This window comes from Pieris napi, chromosome 11 (assembly GCF_905475465.1).
Source record: "Pieris napi chromosome 11, ilPieNapi1.2, whole genome shotgun sequence".
NCBI classification, from domain to species: Eukaryota; Metazoa; Arthropoda; class Insecta; order Lepidoptera; family Pieridae; genus Pieris; species Pieris napi.
This window is the reverse complement of record NC_062244.1, coordinates 7,953,744-7,978,170: the sequence shown is the minus strand read 5'-3', so window position 1 is coordinate 7,978,170 and position 24,427 is coordinate 7,953,744. Positions and strand designations below refer to the sequence as shown.

At 33.8% G+C, this 24,427-nt stretch overlaps 2 protein-coding genes across 16 annotated transcripts in view; both read right to left on the bottom strand.

Annotated features, from left to right (window-relative positions):
- The window catches only part of LOC125053497 (trithorax group protein osa), a 71,597-nt gene extending 58,692 nt beyond the window's left edge, over positions 1 to 12,905 (bottom strand). For 13 of the 15 annotated variants that reach the window (XM_047654844.1, XM_047654857.1, XM_047654849.1 and 10 more), the window contains exon 1: positions 11,705 to 12,905. In XM_047654844.1, the coding sequence (XP_047510800.1) occupies positions 11,705 to 12,238 (534 nt within the window). In that variant the 5' untranslated portion in view covers positions 12,239 to 12,905. The remainder of the gene's footprint in view (positions 1 to 11,704) is intronic. The other 2 variants (XM_047654856.1, XM_047654851.1) reach the window with 1 other exon arrangement.
- Positions 12,906 to 15,085: 2,180 nt separating this feature from the next.
- LOC125053874 (katanin p60 ATPase-containing subunit A-like 1) overlaps positions 15,086 to 24,427 on the bottom strand; it is a 34,968-nt gene continuing 25,626 nt past the window's right edge. The window contains exons 3-10 of the mRNA XM_047655468.1: positions 23,359 to 23,488; positions 22,769 to 22,917; positions 20,649 to 20,804; positions 19,902 to 20,023; positions 19,161 to 19,340; positions 18,455 to 18,604; positions 17,355 to 17,578; positions 15,086 to 16,805 (exon numbers count right to left, since the gene is read on the bottom strand). Of these exons, the coding sequence (XP_047511424.1) occupies positions 16,607 to 16,805; positions 17,355 to 17,578; positions 18,455 to 18,604; positions 19,161 to 19,340; positions 19,902 to 20,023; positions 20,649 to 20,804; positions 22,769 to 22,917; positions 23,359 to 23,488 (1,310 nt within the window). The 3' untranslated portion in view covers positions 15,086 to 16,606. The remainder of the gene's footprint in view (positions 16,806 to 17,354; positions 17,579 to 18,454; positions 18,605 to 19,160; positions 19,341 to 19,901; positions 20,024 to 20,648; positions 20,805 to 22,768; positions 22,918 to 23,358; positions 23,489 to 24,427) is intronic.

Here is a 24,427-nt window from a genome sequence, read left to right as displayed (position 1 = left end):
TCTGCGTGCTGCCTAAAGTTTTTAATCAGCAATTCATGCATTTGAATGAAAATCATCAATCATTATTTAATTTAACAAAAGCAACAATAACTTAAAGTATATACCACCTACGCTCCATATTACACATTAACATAACAAACCCCTTTTACTAACGTATAAAAGCCTCGTTTTACCAATAAAATCAACATGCCTTTACTGTTATATCAATTTTCAACGAGATAAAACGTCTAAATAATTGACGTCCGAAGTAATTCGCTGTGCCAACAATGCCGCCCCGTTTCAGTTTTCAGCTCTCATTTTGTTCTATGATGAAAATTCAATTATTCCGTACGAACCCCGCTTCGAGGCAAACGAGCGCCGGGAATGGGTCGGCTCTTTTGATAAAAATATTTTACATTTCAAAACTAAGACCGCCGTTGCGACAAAACAAGGTACGCCGGACAAGTCAGCAGATACGAAGAGTTTGGATGGCAATTAGGGATACGTTTTTACGAATATTTGGGTATTTTATGAACGATTCAATGATTTATGAGGGCGGTGTGTTATCGGGGTGCGGCGTGAGGGAGGCTAGCGCGAGGGTTGCGCAGGGCTCGACGGCAGCGCGCCATTGGCGGACACTGCATCGATCGCGCGACGAGCTATATGCGGCCCGCCCGAGCCAGCCTCCACCTACGTTAATAAGTAATCATCCGACCCCGCGATACCTCAGCGAGTTTTCCGGACAGAGCTGGAACCACTGAGACGGGCCTCGTATCTCCAGTCGAATGGAACAAAGAGCTACCGCATAGGGCGACATCCGTATTGATTTATGCAGTAATTGACCCGCGGGTACCTACGTGCGCAGCCCGCGCATTCCCCGTCCCATACGCACCTATTTCCACGCACTATCTATATCATACGAGAACAATGCATTACGATCAATATAACATTACTAATTTATTGGCCAATATCGAAATACAACATGCGTGCACGTTAATAAAACAATCTTACATACGGTATACAACAGACAAGTTCCCCTATCTGACATAAATATACAGCCCCTTTGAGAATTTCCCTCTACTATACATCGTCAAAATGAACATTTCAGTGACCTAGTTAACTAAAAGGGCTTTCGAAAAGGGAAGTTCCGTATTAAAATTATTATCATGGTTGCTGAAACATCGTTTACGCTTAAGTAAATATTAAAATGGAATTAGGTTTATTTGTTTAACTTGCTACAAATCTATGAATTTAAAGGTGTTTTAACAACCTTAGAAACAGCTACGAGTAATAAATAAATTGCGTGTTTTTCTATTGTGTAATAGAAAACATCACATTTTTAATACATTAAATTAATAAATTCATTTATGTGTACTTAGTACACAAAAAATTTTATACAATACAATTACATTAAAAATTTGATTGTAATTTCGTATTAATTGCTACCATGATCAAGAATACTATTTATAGAAGGTGCTGCTATATGAAATATTCAGTAACGGAATTTATTCTATCTTAAGAAAAAGATCTAACAATGACAAATTGTATTGTTTAGGTTACATGTAGTGTAGTTTGTTGTCGTTTCATATATGAAATATAACTTACCGACCGATGCTTAGCGTATGGCAAAAAAATAACTGGACATAAATATTAAATACACGCGTGTATTTGATTGATTTTATTCGTGATGGGCGTGGTCGCAAAACTTATATAACACAATGCATATTAGGTACGTCGAATGGTACAGGTACTTGATGACTATGATTTTGGTTTCAGGGAAATGAATTGAACATGCTATATTGATGTTCTTATAAAATAGCTAAAACTTTACTATTGAAAAAATTATTTATGTGGTACAATTATATTAATTATATTAAGTTTTTTATTAGATGACGTTATTAAAGATCTTCTATAAATTAAACGTTAGGATGTTAGTAGTTTTCTTTAATAATTAAGATCCTTTATTATGAGTCAATTGCAATTTTAAATTTCAAATAACAATTCCAGGAACTAAACAGAAATATTTTGACACAGTAATTTAGTTCCATCAAGTCGATAGTGCAAGTGCGAACCGTTAGGAATGTGACCGGATTCCAATCTAGAACTCCACGGCCGCCTTGCCTACATAGCTATTAGTTATGTCATTATCAACAGCCTAACCATTAACATAATGTAAGCGCAATAGCGTAGGAATATTTATATCCATTTACATTTCCACCTCTTACAAGAATTTAATTTTTCTTGAGACAGTGCAAATTATTAAAATAAGATTGTGATTCAATTGTAATGTGCTCTTTCCACATTAAAAAGAACCCGATGAACAATATTTCCTTTCAATTAACACAAACGATTATTAAACAGATCCCGCAAGGCTTTATATACTTCTAGCATGTATATCTTTGTATTTGTCACATTATTGTTCTTTTTTATAATTGTAAATTATGTCTAAAAGTCTGCTACATATAAACAAGCTCATAACAACTAAGTGACAAAATGTATGAGTGTAACAGTGAACTATCATTTGTTTTTTTTAAAATTATGATTTAATTTTTTTTATTTTTATTTTGTCTGGATGTCATTGAATAACTAGATACTTTGGATATATCAATGATGATTATAAATAAGTAGAGAAAGAAAATTGGCGCGCACGTTTTTTCATCTTTTCGAATTATTATTACATTTAGTTCTATAAAATCGAACCTGGTGCTGTTTAAGACTAGGGCAAGTTCGCGCAAGTACTTTTAGTAAAAAAAACACAGGCAGATTTATTTTACGAACAATATACATTTTAGTGGACACTCAGTTACCTACATCGACTAAAAATCCGTTAAAACTTTTGATATCTATTAATTTGACGCGGTGTTTGGCAAAACTTGTATCACATAAAAATGTATCAACATATTTAAATATTAATTGAAATAATATAGAAACATAGCTTTGTTTGGAATCTGACGGTTAAAAACTGCCACGGTTTAACCTCAAAACAACAGTTCTTCTGACTGACTTTAAAACAAGTAAACAAAGTAAAGTACGACCTGTTTAAAAGTCACGTAGGGCCATGATAAAAATAATTGACACTTTTGTGGCTTTTAGTTATAAGCTTATCCCTATCCTTAGCCAGCAGCTTTGCTATATCTGTCGCAACACAGATGAAGCGACAACACACAGCGGCTATTTAGGACTATTAGAGGGCCTGCAAATTGTAGGTATAACTGTAATTATTTAGTTCGTTAGTTCTCTTAGGGAAATGATAAACTTCCTTTCAAGTCATGACAATATATAAAATACATAATATACTAATAAGAGTAGTATATTATAAACAATACAAATTATAATAGCAATCGAAAATTACAAGCGTTTGTCGTTAAGTCATTCACAGGAATAAAGAATAAAGCACTATGCTATGGAGTACGCAAGTTTCATCTGGTCTCTATACTATATAAAAGCTGTCGAAAATATACAAAAGAAGTTTGTGAAATTCCTTAGTTTAAAACATTTCTATGTTTCTATAGTTATGGAGATTCTTGCAAATATTTTAATTTAGACTCATTAGAATGTCAACGGAGTTAGCTAGACTAATAAGTCAAAAAAAGTAATTTTTGCACGATATTCTTAATGGGCAGATAGATAGCCCTTATTTACTGTCATTAATTGCTCTCAGAATCCCTCTACCGTATGCGACAAGATACTCACAATTGTTTCATGTGCCTCGTACGAACACGAATTACCTGCATAATTGGCCAATGTTTCGGGTTTTATCTAACTATGACACTAATTATGAGGATTTTGACTTTGTTTAGCAGTAACAATTTAGTTTTTTCTTTGAAATATTAAGTATTAATTGTCGTTTGTTTAATGTTAAATTTCAGTTTTTCTTTATTTATTTATTTTCTCTTTTTAACTATTAATCTACTTATGTTTTCTGTTTCATATACATTGTTTATCTATGTAATCTGTTTTAGCTATGTATATTGTCTAAGTGTTTTGTTTGATAATATGTATGTTAGCTATAAGATAACTTATAAATAAAAAATAATAATAATAAAGTGCGTGCGTACAAAGTTCGTACACATGTCAGAAGTGAAACTTCTTTGGCAAACAAATTTTTAAGTCTTGTTCATATTTATACAAATCTATAACTTTACATTCCAAGACATAGAGGGAGGGACAAAGGAAGATATGTTAGGAATTTAATGAATTTAATTGTCATTAAAATATTAAACTGTTAAAATTTTTTTTTTTAAATTTATTCCTTTGATAATAAAAACACGTGGTATTATAATTTATAATTCGTCATTTGAGATTTCAATAAATTATTTTGCATAAAATATAAAATACACTAATATTTCATAAATTCTCTTTACGAATTTTTAATTTTAAAAATAGAATTTGTATAAGGTAATTCGCCCTTCTCACTCTCTCTCAATCACTCTCTCCCTTTTCTTCGACAAAAACGCTGCACATCTTCGTGACGTTTCATCCGTAAAAACTTACCCTCATGCGCCTTAACCGCCTTCTGACAATTCATAAGTTTACATTTCATTATATTTTGAGTTTAAAGAAGTTTCACTTCAAAAAATTATTAAGAATTAAGAAATCTGTTAACAGGGAAATCATCTGTCACTAGAATAAAAAGACTTCAGTTTTATTACTGTTTTAAATCCTGTGTAATGGATATAGTAGCGCTTAAATTGACGAATGTGCGAAACGCGAAAGTATACTATGAACGTATTTAACGCGCGAGTGTGTAATGTGAAATATTAATATATAAGATAAAGACTGGTTAACACAAATGTAAATGACCTATGACTAATGAAGACGCCGGTAATGTATGTATAATATCGGTATTCATACAAACAGTAGCAGCCCGTTAACGTCGCCGTGGCGGATACGAGCAAACATTACATAACTCTTTGATTGTGTTTGTAAAAAGTTGGGAATTCCCTCCACTACAAACGCACATTACACATACATGCCCTGTTGATGTGTGAGTGTAACCTTGCCTTCCTTTACATATTAAACGCCGTCGGGCTATCCCTTTGCGTATCTACAAAAAAGCCGAGCCATAACTGTATTGTTGTGAGAAAAAGAGAAAATGAATGAGATGGGATTGAACGTTATTACTATTATTACTTTATTTCAACGAAGCTTCCGAGACGATAAAAGCCCACTGACCGGTTTAGTTTACTTTTTATGCTTCTTGTAGTATCAACAATGGGACGTAAAACGTTCATCACAGAATCAGCTGTTGCCTTCTCCCGATTCGCAAAAAGTAAAGCAAAGAAAAAAAATTCAGCTTTTACGAATATTTAAACAAGGGTTAAGACTGTTACTTTCCGTGAACACAATCCGTATACAAACACGACCTCATAGTACGATATTATTAAAAACAGTCAGTCAAAAAGTATTTAGGCTATCTACTACAAATTTATTTGTCATCTCTTCCTCTAATAGAAAACTTTAAAAGGACTATGTATAAAACTTGATACTTACATTAGGGTATGTAAATACTAAATACTTATAGGTAATCCGTGTATTTGTAAAAGGAAACTGAACCAGTAATAAAAAGAAAGGGATAAATTGACATGTTTAATATAAGGCCGATCCTATTAATGGAGATCATTACGCAGTTATGCGGTTACAGAACGTTATTTTGGTCTACAGCGTCATGTAGACTGTAAATGTCAAGCTCAGAGTAACTAGGTAATGTCACGAGGCAACAGGTGCCTGGCATAGCTATTAAATTTAACATGACCTAATAGAGAACTTATTCCATGAATATCACGCTGAGTGTTAAAAGAGCACGTATGTGCAACATTTGAATAGCATTAACTCATATGAAACATTACTCAACAGCTTTCTATAGACAGAAGGCCGAATTTAAACATGAGTGCTTTTAGCGTTTAGGTTACACCTTTAATTTCTTCCTCTTACTTTAATACATACAGAATTTTTGTATTAAAGAAAGAATTTCAAATTGTGCTTGTCAATTTTAAGTACCCGGAATGCAAACGCATCGAGACAACCTTTGTTGTTGATAGCTTCCATAAGCTCTAATTATTTTGTGAAGGTACAGAGCCTTAGGTGAAAAAAATCCTTACGACTATTACTTATACGTATAACAAATCGTGAAAAGCATAATTTACTGTCATTTGACACAACAAAATGCGTTAAGACTTCAAGATCTTATCGTGACATACAAATCGATTACTCACACGCAACAAGTGTAAACAAACGGATTACGAGTGTTACTGACCTAATAAAACAACCCCTTTTCCCAACCAAGACTTCAATAAAGAACTCCCTTTAGGTACATAGTATCTCGGGTACATAAGAGCGGCGGTCGTGACCTTTTAATGTAGGTATCCACCCGTTCCGCTATGTACAAACAGCTTGGATTAAAGAAAAATTCACCCCTCTGTGTATATGGTGTCATTGACAAATCGAATTTAGTAATTTACTTTTCGTTCATTGAACTCATTCCCGTCATAACATTCTTCATAGACTTGGAATAAGTAATACATAACGTTAATTGTTTTGTATTCTTTCATAGGAAAATATCATTAAAGCAAAGTAAAAACATAGACATAGATAACCTGATTTGATGATGTTCCACTCCTAGGGTGGTAAAAGAAGGTATAAATGTTTGTATGGAGATCCGTCACTGTTGTTAACAGCAAGCAGATAGAACATGGTCAATATGGTTTAGTCTTCAATGGTTAGCCGTTAGTTACACAGAATAGCGCTCATATACCTACGTACAAGAATTACCTCTTTAGTATGAAGTCCTATATCACTTACACTAATATAAGATAGAACATCTATGAAACGTATCACACATAATATGATGTAATAAGCATAACTGGTTACGATCCATTACATCAAAATATTGGCAGCATTCATGAATAAAGCTTATGTAACAAATGAACGGCACAAAGAGTATCCAAAGACGAAACTCACATAAATAATTCGTGACGTCTTTGAAACACTTCAGTAGATTATAGAATGTAGGTATACACAAGTCATTTACCTTTCTGACTGCGTTCAGACGAAGGTCCTTGGCAGTGGCCCCTTTTGCATTCATATACATTATCGATGCGAGTTACGTCATATCGTTTGCATTATTGAGGTTAAGTTTAATTATATTTTTCATGCGATAACAGTGTAATTTTTTCTATATTAAGATAAATAACATGAACTTTACTAAATTGTGTTGAAAGGAATGTAACTTTGTAAAAAAAACAATACCAGCTTGAATTATGCCGTAATTTTCATTATTATTAAAATGTATTAACAAGAATTTTTATGTATATAGCTCAGCAGGGATCAAAAATGCGTTGCACTTGTAACTGCGTGAAACTTACTCGCTTTTAATGTGTTGCTTACATAAGTCATTTAAGATTATATTGTCAATTAATAAGAATGACAGAGTTACGTTATTTATAGTTTTCTGCATCACAGATCTAGCAATTATGTAAATAGTATATTTGTCTACAAAAAAAAACGATTTGGAGTCTAATTAGGGCTGGCGTTAATAATTATGTCAATTATGACACGTGCCGGTGTCGATTAAGCTTTAGTAGGAAATGATGAGCTTGACCTATACGGGTCTCCCTTGTTAATAATCCGTCGTTTTGATTGTAGTCGACGACTGGTACAGGGGACTGGCAATTACGTGACGTCACGACGGTTAACGACCCCATTACAACATATTGTATGAATGAATGCAGGCCACGTGACGAGTGACGTTTTTGTTCGCGAATATGAATCTTGATTTCAAATTGAACTTACTTATAAAAACTGAATGTTTAAACGTAGGTCAAGTTCGCTCCGGTTTACGACTATGAGCTTTGTTAAATTGTCGACAAGATTGAGATGTCAAGGTCTTTGATTCTCAGTAAGCGTAACAAAGTTTATGGACTGACCCGAGATTACTGTTTGGTAGAGCAACACTACAGGGTATATACTATTCTAGGACAAATTGTGATTCCTTAACTTGAGCAGTGTTTAATTACAACCGTCGTCACTGTGTTGTTGGTGTAAACAGTTGGTTAAGTAGACTATGCCAATCGAATCGTTGTTATCGATGTTATGAAAGTTGAACAGCATGAAAATATGTCTGATCAGTGCGATGGCATTGAGGTAGACTGAAACGTTAGTCCGAGAAGATAATCATTGATTTTGCGAATTCAACATCACGGACTTAGAATGAACGATCTCCGTCGGCCCATTCATCTCGTTTTCATGTACACACCGCTATTGCAATACGAAAGCGAGAGCGAAATTTACTCGGGCTGAACTACGCACCACGTACCGCCCTAAATACGAAGAGAATAGAATATCGATCACTAGAACGTTAATTGATAATCAAGAGCTTTGTGAGCAAACGGTTGCGTAGTTCGCTTTCCACTGAAACATGTACTCGATACCGCTATCGAATTGACCATCTTGTAAAACCGCCTAAGACATTCTCAGCGTATCTTCCTCAATTTAATCATAATTAAATTCCACACATCCCATCACGCAGCTAAATCTAAATATAGCGGGCGCCGATATCAGCGGCTCGCCCTTGAACCAGTCGCACGGAAACATTTTATTATTATTACCGAGCTGTCGGCGAGCACGAGTATATCGGGTCGACGACCCCGCAACCACGTGTCTCCTTATCGAACTATCTAATGCGATTGTGGGTAAACAACAAGCCGAGATAAATGACTAATTCCACAATACTCGTTCACTTCAGCCATTCACAAAATATTGTCGTCATAACAAATTCTACCGTGACAGTTGGCTAAAATGATTGCACTCCTAATATGTTAAGATATATACCTTAACATATTATAGAAGTGCTAAAAGCGAAGCTACATATATCGTTTTGCTGGTCACTAATCCATCAGAAAACTACGTCTGCTAAAACCCTGCACCAACTTGATTCTATTTATTTATTTATTTATGCTTTATTACCTTATTAACATACACATAACAAAAGTACAAAAAACATGTTACAAAAAGTTATAAGGCAACGGGCGGCCTTATCGCTAACAAGCGATTTCTTCCAGGCAACCCTGATTCTAGTTAGTTTTATTTAAGTCATTGCCCAAACCATCAAAACTTTAGAGCAACTTGTAAGCAATAATTGCAAAGCTTTGACGAACGGAAGAACCGCATTGTGGGAAGTGGGACAACGTTACGTAACCGGTATTTGTTGGCCGGCCAACCTACACAGGTACATCCTTACAAATGCGTACGACCTTGAATGTGAACTCCAAGTGTAAACAGGCACGTGTTCGATGCATTGTTTTATGGCGATCCGCGCAAACAACCACCACACTAACTTCAATTTGTTATCGTCTTTAGAGAACGAGGTATAAGTGCCATGCTCATTATATCCCTATAAACAAAGAGTATGAAGTCAAAATGCAAAAGATATGTGTAACTAGGGCAATCTAGCAAGGGTTATGTCACATCTTATTTCAGTGTCGCTAACACAATTATTTTATGATAACCTTTTCTAAATTTTGGGTCTTCATCTTTAAAAAAGTATCTCGTTACCACTATTCCTAAGTTTGTTTGCAGTTAATAGTTTACTTTGATGACCGGGATGTCGTCATTCAAAACAATTGAGGATTAAGAGTAACACCACTATGGAAACCTACAAATTATTTTTAATGCGAAGTCCAAGGAATAACCCGAATGACGTTTGATTTACACCAGCCTTTCAAAATCGTACAAAGCTGCACGAGATACATGCGTCAGCCGTCAAGTTCCATTTACGTTGATTCCGTCAAACACACGCTCCGTTCTGGCTGCGCTTCTACATAATGTATGCTTGTAATGCGAGAACGGAACGACACTGAAGTACGGCTACGTTGCCGCTCTTGGGACGTTTTGTAATTGAGAAGACGAACGCACAAATCTCCTGGAAGCGAGTAATATTTGCCTACACATCAAACTTTCACTATCGCTGCACTTTCGTTTTTATATCCGCTAGCGACGGCTAGCTTTGTTATTTCTCCAGCACGGGTTTTTCTTTTTACCTCTATACGTCCGTTACGCAATGTTTTGATAGTTCGAATTTTCGTTCCATTTATTAAACAACCGTAAACGGAAACTTAGTAGTAATTGCTTAGGTAAGTTTTTAATGATGTATGGTGTTGTTTTCAGAAAAAAAAATAAGTCACCAAATGTCCATAATAGCGCCGCGCAGCCATGTTTGATTTACCATTATCAGTACCTACTGGAAATTGCCTCGTCACCGGCAGTGCGAAAGTGCGGCAGTAACAATCTATGTTTTTAGTTACAGATACAGGCTAGGCTAATATCTGTTTGTTGAGCAAAAATTATCAATGAAACCATAAAAAATATTTCTGTCCTATGGCTCTTGACCCATGGTTTATGGGATTTCAAACAATATAGAATAAACAAAATATTGTTAGCTTTTTTGTTCAATAAATGATTACAGAGATTATCATATAACACTATACCCAGAGGTTCATCTAGCAGAAAGGATAGATAATATTTTTACACTCAAAAAAAAATACAATAGCGGTAAATACCATATACAAGAAGGGAGAAAACGTTACATGCCCTACAAATTTAAGCCTCTGTTAAGTAAGCGATATATTGTAGACAAGTTACATACATTTTCTATTGTATATATTTTTTAAATAGTGTGATAATTATATGGTCACATAAAGTATTACAAATCATTCCATCTGCAAAGATTTCATAAATATCATGTTAAATAAACTGGAGAAAACTAATAAAAATTGAACTACTGAATGACACTAAAGCTTCAAGATATTCATTCATTAGTTTGTTCTTCGTTTTATATCTCTTAAATAGCCTTTTATTTGATAAAACTAAAATGTCACTCTTCATAGAGTAAAATTATAGTTTGACAGATATTTAAAAACTATTTGTGTTTGATTCATAAGATTATTAAAAAAAAACTACAGAAATTGTTGTTGAAACGCATTTACTTTGCGTCCTCGTCAGCGAAGAACTTCATTTTTTATACAAAATAAGAAGCAAACTCATTCATTTTTGTTTTAGTAGCCAATTGTATTATAAATTTAAAGTTAAAAGATTTGATTGATGTAAACCACATATGCATAGCTTTCGTAGATGATTCACAGACAAAACTATTTGATAATATAGACTAATATAAAAAAACATATTTTACATTCATATGTTTATTTGCTACATGCACTTTATTTCACAAGTAACCAACTTGTACAATATCAATAATTGTCTTACAGCATAATCAACTCTATGTCATCATTTTACCAAAAAAGAATATTAATTTTAAGCCTTATAGCCATAATACATATATGTACTAAACTATGCATAGCCTAGTAGACAAATAATTGTAAAAAATAAAAGAATCTAACATAAACATTTTTAATAATACTTTACTGTTCTGTCCTTCCGAGAAAGAGTTCCAATAATATCTATAATATCAATATCCCTATTGTATTGTTTGCTACAATAGTATTTAATGAAATAGTAAAAATGCTAATTGATATAAAGAAACATATATACATAATAGGAATCAGTTAGTTTGATGTTAACCAAAAATTTTAAAGTATATTGGTTTTTCTAATCATAGGGTATTTTAAAATAATCAAATGGCATTGTGGCATAAAGCATTGTGCTTAAAATTCTATGGTAAAAAATATCTTTAAAAATTGAAGAATGTGAACTTAAATAAATAAGCACTTACTGTTGAATTCCTATATGGTCCTCCTTGTGGGTTGTATGGAGGCATAGGCCGCGGAGGCGGCCAGCCTGGAGTGGGGCCATAGGCACCCTGTGGCTGATCATAATTGTTTGGATAACGGTGCGGTGGCACGCCACTAGATTGCAATAAAGAGTTCAAAGTTGGCGTCGGGCCTGGTGCTTGCGATACAGCTTGGCCCGGAAAGAATCTTTGTTGTTGAGGCGGCCTAGGCTTGCCAGGGAAGCCGGGCCTAGGTGAGTAATACGGGTCGGCGCCTTCTGGATACCTGTAGGCCCCGTACTGATCGGCGCCAGGCCGATCGTGACCTGGCGCTTCGCCTCCGTCTCGAGGCTGGCCCGCTTCGACAGACATAGGCGATTTACTCTTAGTATTCACAACGCCATCGAGCGGAACGCGCCCGACGGACTTATCTGTGCCGTTTTGTAACAGAGCGTTCCGAGATTCACTGAGCTGCTCCGATGGACTCTGATCTACGGTCGCTTCACTTCGCTGAGACTCAGCCTGCGTCGCAGCCATGTTCGGCTGGTGGCGGCCGTCTCTGCTAACACTTCTCGCGATCGACCGGCTCACTTACGTTACATCGAAAACGGGCGTCGGATTGCAAAACCGCGACGCGGACACTTCCATCACTAAAAACCCAAATACTTCGCACGAATTATAAAGCGAAATGACGACAAATCGTTCACCGACGCACACACATCGATCACATATCTACTCCATTCGCATAAACGAGGTTATGGAAAAGGTTACACTGCTAGCGGTCGCTTTTGTCATTATCAAATGTATCATTTGATATCACTTACACATTTTAACACTGTACAAATTCACTAATAATAAACCTATTCACAAAAGTCTATAGGGAATGTTGGGCTGAAAACGGAATCACGAAACTTCCAAAATTATTAGCGTCCGCCATTAGCGGACTTGGTTTTTGTTCGGCGCTTCACTAGGCTTTTGCCTATGTTCACATCAGTCACAGAAAAATAAGATATATTAGTTACTAATGTTGCAATAACAAATGATGTTTTTGTTTTTAATACATTTTACATTTATTTAAATGTTTAGATATAAAACTCAATCTTAGTCTTATAATTATAGTCACAAATTCTCTAAGTTAAAAATTATCTGTGCATGTTTACATTTCCGTACCATTGCGATTTGCGACCACGTAGTAAGATCAGTAATGCCAACATTATAAATGTTCTGTTTCCGCTGGCGCCAAAAACTGGTGCTTGTGGCTATGTTCACAGCGAATTTCACAACCGCTTAGTTCATGTTATATACAAGAATTGATTATATTCACAAGCAAATGCGTGAAATACACACAAGAATTTTATCACAAATGTATTTCTTTTAGTGAAAAAAGTAATGTCAATAACATTCTGGATTTCTTTTTAGCTTTGTTTAAATACAATACCAACACAGAGCAAAATTAACATCGTAATGCATGGCAACACAAAATTTATTTTACTACAGATTATCGTAGTATACTTAGACTAGAAGGATGGTTTTACACCTTAATATCTGTGTTCCTTTAAGCTATTTAATTTTTTTTGAATAAAATTCTTATCAGGATATATTTAATGGAAGTCCAGTATATTAATTACTTAACATCGCTTACTAAAATGTAAGCTTATTCCACTAGTATGTAGGAGGCACGTGATTACATGAAGATGTAAATATTCATCCTCTTTATTGTTGATTTACGTTAGATATTTGCTCAAAAGTAGTTAGTATATTATACGGGAACGTATTGTCGCTGTCGGACGTACGTTATTTGAACCATTATAACAACGAGTTATAATGCTTTAAACTAGCAAATTCAATCCAGTTTTACCAATATGTTAATTATAGATTTACCACTTATAAAGTGTGTAATATGTAAAGTAACCACGACGATTTTCTACAGGAATGACATTAGCTCACGCTTTGTCATGTGACCATTTTCAATCAAATCCATCCATTTTAGTATTAGTGAATCACGCCTGTCGAAAACTGATTTTGTCTAAACCCCCAGTTATCAAACTGTATACAGTGGGTTCAAGACTCAAGTTGTTAACATGTTGTAAAAATCGTCTCTAATTATATATTGAATATAAAGCGTAAGCGATACAAATTATGACTATAGAATCTAAGGATAAGATTCAGAGTCATTCATATCACATCTGTTAAGACAATATTATGTTTAGCCTTTGTTCAAAATTTAAATGGCAAGATAGCTGAATATAATATATATCATGCCATTTGAACGATTGTGTTCCTCATTTATTTTCCTCTCTTAAAGTTCGCACTGTAATTGAAATATTTCCTTGAAAAATCATATACCTAAACAAAACCTACCTCTTGAATCATACTAGATATTGATGATACACAGATAGACGGGACGGGGAACTTATTTTTAAATCATATAAAAGTTAGACATGCTGTCGCTGACTTTTTGTAGGCATTATCAAGATCTACAACTTTTCACTAGAACTCGACAGTCGACCATTATATCCTCCCATCGTAAGAAACGTCTTCGTTCGAGCAATTTTTCTTCGACTTTCTTTGCAAATAATTCAACTATTGCGAAAGTACTTTAAACTGTACATCTTTAACTTTAAAATTGTTTTTCTTTCGTTTGTTTTTTTGTAAGAAATCTATGAATAAAAAATAATCGAGTTTTTTTATATTTATCAATTATTTCCTAATTTTTAAACTTTAAAGTTTTAGAATAACAACCCCCAACCACTTTCACACGCCAGAAACAGTTATAATAATAAGACATAACCTAACTAAACCACTAATATTTTCATAGATTAGATAAAAAGGCTCATTTTTTTAAATATGAGAACAGTTTCATTAAAATCAAACCTGTGTATGGTCTAATTGATTGATAGAGTCATGAGTTGATGACCCCTTTTGTTATAAAACAGAAGACTAACTGACAGGAAGGCTAACCCAATGTTAAGTGATGCTGACCATGGAAGCACTGCCAGAAGTTTCCAAATTGGATTACCAGATACATAGTGGGGCGGCGGCAAAAAAAGAACACTAAAAAAACTTTAATGGAGCAAAAACTCTTCTACAAGATTCGTTTCAGGGTTCATGTTTCTACTTGTGTCAAACCTAGGATTACCAAGTACTTTTGTGAGACGATTATATGTAGGGATGTATACATTATAAATCAGAATCCTCGTAAGTCACTGTTTCTGCTGAGAACTATTTCTATTTGACTAAAAATGTTCTTAAGATTCTTCATATTATATAGTGCAGAACACACACATATTTAAAATTTATGTTATACAGTATTAGTTTTGAATAATTTTTTATCGAATTTTATGTACTATATTCCTGTAAATATGAATATGAAAACTACAAAAAAACCTTTTAAATGTTTATTTTGTCTTTGTAATACAGAAATTATAATTGATGCAAAAATACTCTTTTCCCAATAAGTGGTGTTAAAATGATTATCCCTTATTTTTTTTACCCTAATTTTAATTTAATTAAATGCGATTCGGTGTAATTAGGATTACTAAGGTTTTTAGGAGGGAATCATACAACAAAATATTCCTGAATTAAAATTTACCTAAATCATTGTACATAAAATTAGTTTAAATTGAAATTGAGCAAGCATTACTCATGCGAAATATCTCTTTCATATAAACATACTTGAAAAAATTATAAAAAATATCTATAAACACAATAATATAAATTAGTTATGGCATAAAATTATTCTAATCTCATATACCTAAATTAAGTACAAAGATCACGATTAATAATTACAAAAGGACTATCGATGACCGATTAACATATTATGTATTTTTACTAAGAGCTTTGCATACTGTTTTTGTGCTTGTATAAAAAAACCTAAGACTAAAGATTTCATTTTCAAAACTGTAAGAATGTAACAAAATAACAAATCCCACTGATGGTATACTAAATCTAGTTTGTACCCAAACCTCAAATTATAAAATGGGTTGAATTTAAAACCACAAGCCAATGATATAAAAAATAGTATTTTCTTTAACACTTTAGGTCGGACAAGCTAGTTTAGTATTTATATTGTCAATGATTGTCTAATTATAAAACACAGATATGTAGGTTCAAAAATTCATGGCCATCATTGCTTATATATTGTTATATTAAATTAAATTTTTATATTTTTTAGCCGTTTAGGAAGCTTTTATTATTAATTTCTTGTAAATTGTAATTGCGTGAAAGTCTAATTAATTTTTAAATTCACAAATTATAATATAAAGTCTTGCTTTCACAGTGACCCACAGTAGAAACACTACAAAGCCATGAATTTTGACACTTTTTCTCCTTTTGAATGAAAATAGTTCAATCCCAATTGGAATGTTTACAATGCAATGTGGTGATATTTCCTAATAATAATATTCATTTAATACTGAAAGTCTGTTTCCCAACTTATACTATAAGGCAAAATTTAAATACTTGAACTTTTGATCGTGTCTGACTTAGGGGAGATTGACACTTGATGAAATAGATGCAAAATGGCGCGGTATCGTAATATTTACAATGGACAAATATAGAAAATTAAACACTATTTTCTGTTCTAAATATCTTAGAAATGTCGATTTCTTTAAAAGTATTTTGTCATCAACCACAAAAATATTAGTTTTTCTTCAATAACACTTTCTGGCTATTTTTATTATGATTTTATTTCTAGTTTCAAATTAAACAAATGATATTACGATTATCATTCATAATACAATTTAATTTTATGAATCCTAGTTCAAAATGTTCCCTTTTTTAATTATAAAATTCGTAACACATTGCATTATTTCTATTGATTCAATCACAACTAAATAATTGACAGCGCGCCATTTATTTTCCGACAAGTGTCACACAACAGTTCATAGACGAAATCTACGTCAATCAGGAGGAGCCAAACTCCGCCATCCAGGTGAGATATTTCTGAATGTCACCCTTCGATACGGACTTGTTGCATTTCGATATTGCCTCGAGGAAATCTTGTTTGGTGACCGGCAAATCCAATTCCTCCTTGGCAAGTTGTTTTATCTGCTCCGGTTTCAAACCAGTGATTCTTCGTCTCATGGACATCATTGACGCGTCCCTGAATTTTATGATGATTATAAATTATGAGCTTAAAAAGGGTAGATGGAGGTATGCGCAAATGAAAAAAGAAATTATAGCGCACAAAGTACAACTTGTTACTTCCAAATGTATTCAATATATCTTAAATAAATTAAGAGCAGATTGTACAAAAAATATAAATCATAGAAGTTTATAAGACTTGACTCTACTTTATATAAAAAAACTACGCTACGCATTATATATTTTTTTTTAAAGACAATTTACACCAATTGCCCTAGTTCCATGCTAAGCTGGTGAAACTTGTGTTATGGGTACTAGGCAACGGATATACATACATACTATAGATAGATAGACATATAAATACATATTTGAACACCCAAGACCTAAGCACAACACCAAATGCTCATCACATCGATGTCCGTCTCAGCCGGGGATCGAACCCGGGACCCATGGATTCGCAGTCAGGGGTACTAACCACTAGACCAATGAGTTATTATTATAACAATTTGGACAATATATTGAAATATGGGGGTGATTGGTATTTAGAATGTAGAACTCGATTTAATACCTGCAAACATTAGTAATGTCTGCTCCGGAGTATCCATCCAGCTTTTTGGCGACCGATAGCAAATCCAATTCTGGATCTAGTTTGACCTCGCGAAGGTTTATTTGGAGTAATGCTTCCCGACCTTCCTGCGTTGGCAGAGGGATGTATATTCTCTTCTCAAGCCGACGCCGGAGTGCCTCATCTATATCCCAGGGAAAATTTGTTGCTGCTAATACCATTACAACCTGAAACGATTTTTCGTAAATTTAAACAAATTGAATACCGCCCGCTAACTCTTATTATAATTTTGTTGTGAAGAAGTAAATAAAGTATAAAAAGAGGATTTAGTTTCGTGTAAAAATTTTAATATATTGTAGTATACATCTTGAAGATAGTGGGTTGATGACACAGAACTTACTAATCTTTATTAAATGATAAAATAATATACTATCTTAAAGTATGACAAATTAACCATGATTCGAAAACAACAATTTCCTCCTAACAATCCTTCAAACAATTCTAACTCTGAATAATGGTTTAATTTCATTTTTAAATACCAAAATTAAAGGTTATAAAAAAACTTAACAAATAAACTCTCCGTATGTCAACATGCCATGGAAAGGAGCATGACTGGGATCAAAAGAAAAAACAAAGTAAGGAGTAGCAACATCAGAAGAAAGACTAAACAGGACATAACTTTGAAAATAAGAAGACCAAATTGGAAATGGGCAGGCCACACGATCAGGGGAAAGGACAAATGGAATAAAATAATCACACAATGGTACCCAAGAAACGGAAAGAGAAAGAGAGGTAGACCACAAAAAAGGTGGGACGACGACATTAGACAATTCGCGGGAACAATATGGGGTAGAGTGGCCATAGAAAGGCCAGAATGGAGAAGATTGGAGGAGACCTTTGCCATCTGGCAAACGGACACGCAAAAGTGGAACAAAAGAACAATCTACGAAAAATACTGTCATGTCCGAAAAGAGGCTATAATTATTATTAAAATTAAAGGACTGGCTAAGGATTTTGAAAATTTTAATGAATGTGAAGAGAAAATCTTTGTTTGAAGGAAAGCTTGTAAATTAGGATTTACACAAACACTTCAGTTAAAATACCTTTCCAGGTTCGTCTGTAAGTCCATCCATCTGAACGAGCAGCTCCGACTTGACTCGCCTCGAGGCCTCGTGCTCGCTGTCCGAACCTCGCCGGGAACACAAAGAGTCTATCTCATCTACAAATATCGTTGATGGGGCGTAGAATCGGGCCTGAAATTGTTATTTAATTATGTCAAAGTAAACCCCATAAAATTATATTATACAAGTTGAATAAATCTAAATAGGGACTCTCATCCCTGAGGTTGTAGGTTCGATCCCCGGATGTGCACCAATGGACTTTCTTTATATGTGCGCATTTAACATTTGCTCGAACGGTGAAGGAAAACATCGTGAGGAAACCGACATGTCTTAGACCCTAAAAGTCGACGGCGTGTGTCAGGCACTGGAGGCTGATAACCTACTTGCCTATTAGATTTAAAAATGATCATGAAACAGATTCAGAAATCTGAGAACAAGACCTAAAGAGGTTGTAGCGCCACTGATTTTATTTTTTGTTAACATAGTGAGAACCTACTCATAATAAAACAAATTAGCACTTTGTAAAAATAACAACTGAAACTAATGTATATTTGTCTTCATTGACTGGTAAGTGGAAATTCTCCTTTTATAGAAATCTGGTTAAGCCAAACGCTGTCAAAAACTTTCTGTCTGTCAAAAATTTGATCCGAGTTATCACAGTCAATAGTATTAAAACAAACAAACTTACCATTTCAAACAGCAGTCTAACAAGTTTCTCAGACTCCCCTCGGTACTTAGAAGTGAGGGTAGACGAAGAAACGTTGAAGAAGGTAGTTCCACATTCTGTAGCAACTGCTTTGGCAAGCATCGTCTTGCCTGTGCCTGGGGGTCCAACCATTAAAACGCCTTTCCACGGCCGACGGATTCCCTGGAAATTATTTATAATGTTAATTAAGGTGCTTTTTATGATACTTTATGACCACTTTTAAACAATTCTGGGAATTCTATACAAATAGTAATCTCTTAGTTAATTCAGCTTAATTGCACCATTTTAACTACAGTACTAATCTGTCTGTTTTCATCATAGCGTAGACACAATTTGACAGATTGAAACAAAATATTACTTCAGTTAAAATAATGCAATTGGACTGATTTAGTTTTTATGAATAAAGATGTGAAGTTTGCAAAAGGAATAATCTCTGGAATGAAGAAATTAGTAGAAGCTACATTAGTACTAAGTGACTTATTTATTTGAGATAATATAAAATTAATAAATTATGTATGATTTATTTTCTATTTAGACCACTGTACCACTGTACATTTACTCCAAAATAACCAATTTCAATCAACCTAATATTTTGAATTTTTGTCAACCTTTTAAGAGAATATACAATTTTGGTTTAATTACAAAGGTACATTCTGGTTAGTCAGTACAATTTGTATAGACTTCATTCAAAGTAATAATTTATTGTAAAGTAGTCCGGTATACCTTGAAAAAGTCCGGCATCCACAGAGGCAAGACAACAGCTTCTTCCAGCAGCCGCTTGGCTTCAGAAAGATCTGCGATGTCGTCCCACCGTATGTTTGGGTTCTTTTGTACTATATCTCTTTCTGTAATTATAATATTGTTAAGCTAATGAGTATTGCTCAACATGGAACTTTGAAAAATAAAATATCTTTAATTATTATTATAGAATAGTTCGCAAAAGTTTTGCATTTTCGTTTATTTTCTTGCGAAACACATCAGTTGCCAATGCTAACTTAAATAAAATCGAACAGAAATATAATGTTTAATTTTCATGTCCGAATAAGTTGCATCTAATATATAAAAGTCACGGTGTTTGTAATTAAACTCCTCCGAAATCTCTCGACCGATTTTCGTGAAATTTTAGTTAGGTCTGCGAATCGGACAACATCTATATTTCATCCATGTTGATTGTTGAGGGTGGTCCACCCCAAAGCTTTTATTTTTATTTTTTAGACAACATTTTTTGTATTTATTTTTTATGATACAGCATATAAAAATACATACAACTCTCAATTTTCACCCCTCTACGATCAACTCCTATTTTTAATTATAATAGATAGTTATTTTTATTGAAGTAAAAAAATGTTTCCTAGAAATAATAAACATGGCAAAATAACGTTTGCCGGGTCAACTAGTTTATTATAAAGACTTTTTGCATTTTTGTTGTTCTCTGTATGAATTGAAGATGAATAATGCTTATGACGTTACCTAACATATCGACTAGGTCGTTATCAGCTGAGGAGTTGGGCTCAAACCGTCTCTCATCCTCTTTATGTTTCTCCTCATCTGTGTCTCTGTCTCCATTATTGTTGTCTCTGTCCTGCTTGTCTTTATTGTGATCTTTGTTTGTGTCTTTTGTTTTTGCTGAAAAAAACAAAAAAAAAAAACATTAAGAATCATAAAAATTCACCCAGATCTAGTTTAGAAGAGCAAACGAACTGATCAAAGTTTCATTGATAGTTTTAAAGGCAAGCAAAGTCAAGAAGATGTTCAGCTTTTCAATCCTACCTAACCAAAATAATTCCAGGAAAAATCAGTTTCAAAGTAGTATGTTATAATAATAAATATAAATTTCCTACAAAATATACATCCTTTCATTCATAACATTAAATTCTTAATTTAGAATTCATTTCCATTGTTATTGTATAACTTTATCAATGCAACCATATCGCATAACATACGATTCATTACGATGTTATCATCAAATTATGCATTAAACATTACGTGCCACATAATCATATTCTCAGAATCGGAAGTCAATACGACCGCTCCTTTAAAAATTGAGACATTATATGCTTCAGTTATTATGTAGGACTATAAGAATATTTCCATTAGTAAGTCCCAATTAAACCTTTCACTACAAAAGCCATAGTTTGAACGTATACTCTGATTTACACATTTCATAAGTGTTGCTACTAAAAAAGTTCTCCAACGAAAAAGGGACAAATTTGACCCATTTGATGGCAAAAATAAAATGCATACATAAAATGTATTTTTTACGTTCTATCTACAAAAATGAAAATCTAAATATTTACTTAGTTAAGTGACCTAATACAGAAATAACAAATATTTCAATATCACAAACAATGTATCGAATTAATTTTAATTACTTTATTTTATTCTTTAGCTGGCATCACTGTCTACTAGTTTCCGGTTTAGTAAACATTTAAAAAAATAAAATGTTATCTTTACTTTGGCGTTTTTTTACTGTTAGTGATGAAAAGGGACGTAATTATCACTCGCCGTAAAACTTTTGATGTTGACCACCGCACTTAATAAAATGGATACATTCACTCACAAATAAAATGTATGAACAGACTCAGATGTTCAGACTCGTATTGAAATTTAAAAATGTGCCTGGTCAAAAGGTTTGTCATCTCTGACATGTCAAAAAATGATAGCTGTCAGAATTCTACGGAATTAAAAATCAGAGAATAGTACAATCATTTGTTTTTAAGTTGCCATGGCAACCATTAAATGGCTTGATTGCCGTCACTCTTTCCTTATTGAGCAAAAACTATACAAATTCTACATTATAAGAGAAACATAGATAATATTAAATTAGATTGTATGAAATAAAACCTAAATAAATTAGATCTACAATTATAGCATGAAGGTATTCATGTGAAACTAGTAGCTGTGTCGTAAGTCTCGTGAGATTTTATTGTAACACTTCCCTGTGTTGCGGCAGTGAATTAATATCTCCTAAGCACTATTGTATTTAAAAATACTAGTAAGCACTTGTAATGTATGTTATAACATACAATACCATCATAAATATATAATATATTATATGTTTATGATGGTGTAAATAGCGCGGAAGCTTTAGTATGAGTTTTATAAACACTAGGTTTCCGTGAAATTTGTATGAAAGATCTGCGCCCCTTGATTACTTTTTTGAACAAATATTCCATAAGAATCTGTCTGCATCACACGTAATTGAAAATTTGATTAACCTATATCATAGACTAGCGGCCCGTCCCGGCTTAGCTCGGGTGGACATTTATTTTTAAAAAAAAATTTGTAGATATTGATGTTCTTTAATATTGTGGAACATTTTTTTGTTCTATCACCAATAGTTTTCGCAGCGCATGCGATGAAAGATATTTGTAGGCATTTTTTACACATTGGGTACCATTATTGTAGTTTTAGTAGGGATATTTATTAATTTCTTGCAATTAATTCATTACTGATAATATAGCATTAAAATGCTAAAAGAATTTTTAAAATCGGTCCAGTACTTTTTGAGCCAATTCGTTACGAACATACTTACATATAAATATTTCCTCTTTATAATATTATAGATAACCACGGCGTGATTTACTTACCGCTATGTGCCTTTGTATTAATTTTGGGGTTTCGTACATCTGAGGTCTTTCTTTGCGAGGTGGTTGCTGTCTTAGGTGCAGGCTTCTTGGCGTCAGCTGTCCGGTTATTTCGCGGGTTGTTGCGGGCTGATTTCAATGGCGGGGGACCCCTGAATATATTTATTAAAATATATAGATAACTTTTAATTTAGAAAATATGTCATATGTTCGGTATCAATCATTCATCATTTTTTTTTCTATTTAATCTAATCCTTTTTACGTTGAAACTAAATATTTATTTTCTAGCTAAGGGAGCGTCCAAACTCCAAGTATTACGTAACGAATTTGGGGGGGGGGGGAAGTGTAAAACGTTACGATGCGGGGCGGCGATTGAATTACACGTTATTATAATATTTTTTTCGACTTTCCAGTACTTTACACCACATAATGGTAACTTTTAGGTATAAAGAGTCACTAGGTCACGAAACGTTTTACTATTGGGTACAGAAAAACGTTACGGCGCGTTACATGGGGGGGGGGGGTTCAGTAATCTCCAAAAATTGCGTGACGTAATACTTGAACGCTCCCTAAGTACGTATAATTAAATTTACTTATGCTCAACGCTGGTAGGTGAGGGCCAAGCGCTGGGATCTCTATCAGGCGGTGGTGGCCAGATGTCAGGATCTAGTTCATGCGGTGCGGGTGCCCAGATCATATCTCGGGTCGGTAAGTCTTCTAGATCTGAAATAAAAACCATAATAAGGTAAACTAAGAAAAGTCAAGTTAAGACGATCTTTAGATAACTCCCTAGGTGATGCAAAAGCGACCCTGAGGAAGTACCCTGTGCCCCCGTTCTGTACGTGCCAGAGAACCTGGAGTAGGTCGAGTCTCAAACTCCTGCAACTTTCACTGACGTTCCATTACTACTTCGGATATCATTTCTTTAGACGCAGAGTAAAACTAGCTTAGATTATTAACAAGGACTTATTTTTTATTTTTATTACTCTTTAATGTTAATATTCTACGGTTTCAATATTTGTAAATATGTGAGGAACATGTAGAGAACATTGTCTTCACATATAATTATTTAACAAATGTAACAAAATATTGTAAACCTATTTTAAAAGAGTAAGCGTGGAGTTTCTTGCCCATTCTTCTCCACACGAAACTACCTTTTGGAAGGGGCAACTAGAATCTTCTTTGTATTTTTTTTTTGACGTTCAAAATTGCCATTTTAGGTGGTCTAATTGAAATAAATGATTTGACTTTGACTTTCAAAATTCACACGAAATTAACTCTATCGTATGCATTTTATACTATTCTTATAAAATAAGTATATATACCCATCATATCGGGTCGGTTTATTTTCTATACAAATACTTGTTCGGTGACTCAACTAGAGTTAAGTCTAAATTTGGTAAACCGGACGCCGGTGATCTAAAGACATTAATGTCACTCATTAACAGGTTCTTGGTAAAAAGTGCACCAACTTAACATTGCACATAATTGGCTTGAGATTTAACCGTTACTGAGAATTACACGTGTGGAAGGAATGTCTTTTAATTGGAATCGTTTGACCGTAATGGTTTTCAAAAATAAAAAAGTTGTTTTAAGGCCCGTAAACCCAAAGCTAACAATGTGTTTATAATTTTTTTTAGGACAAGTAAGTCATGCTATTAC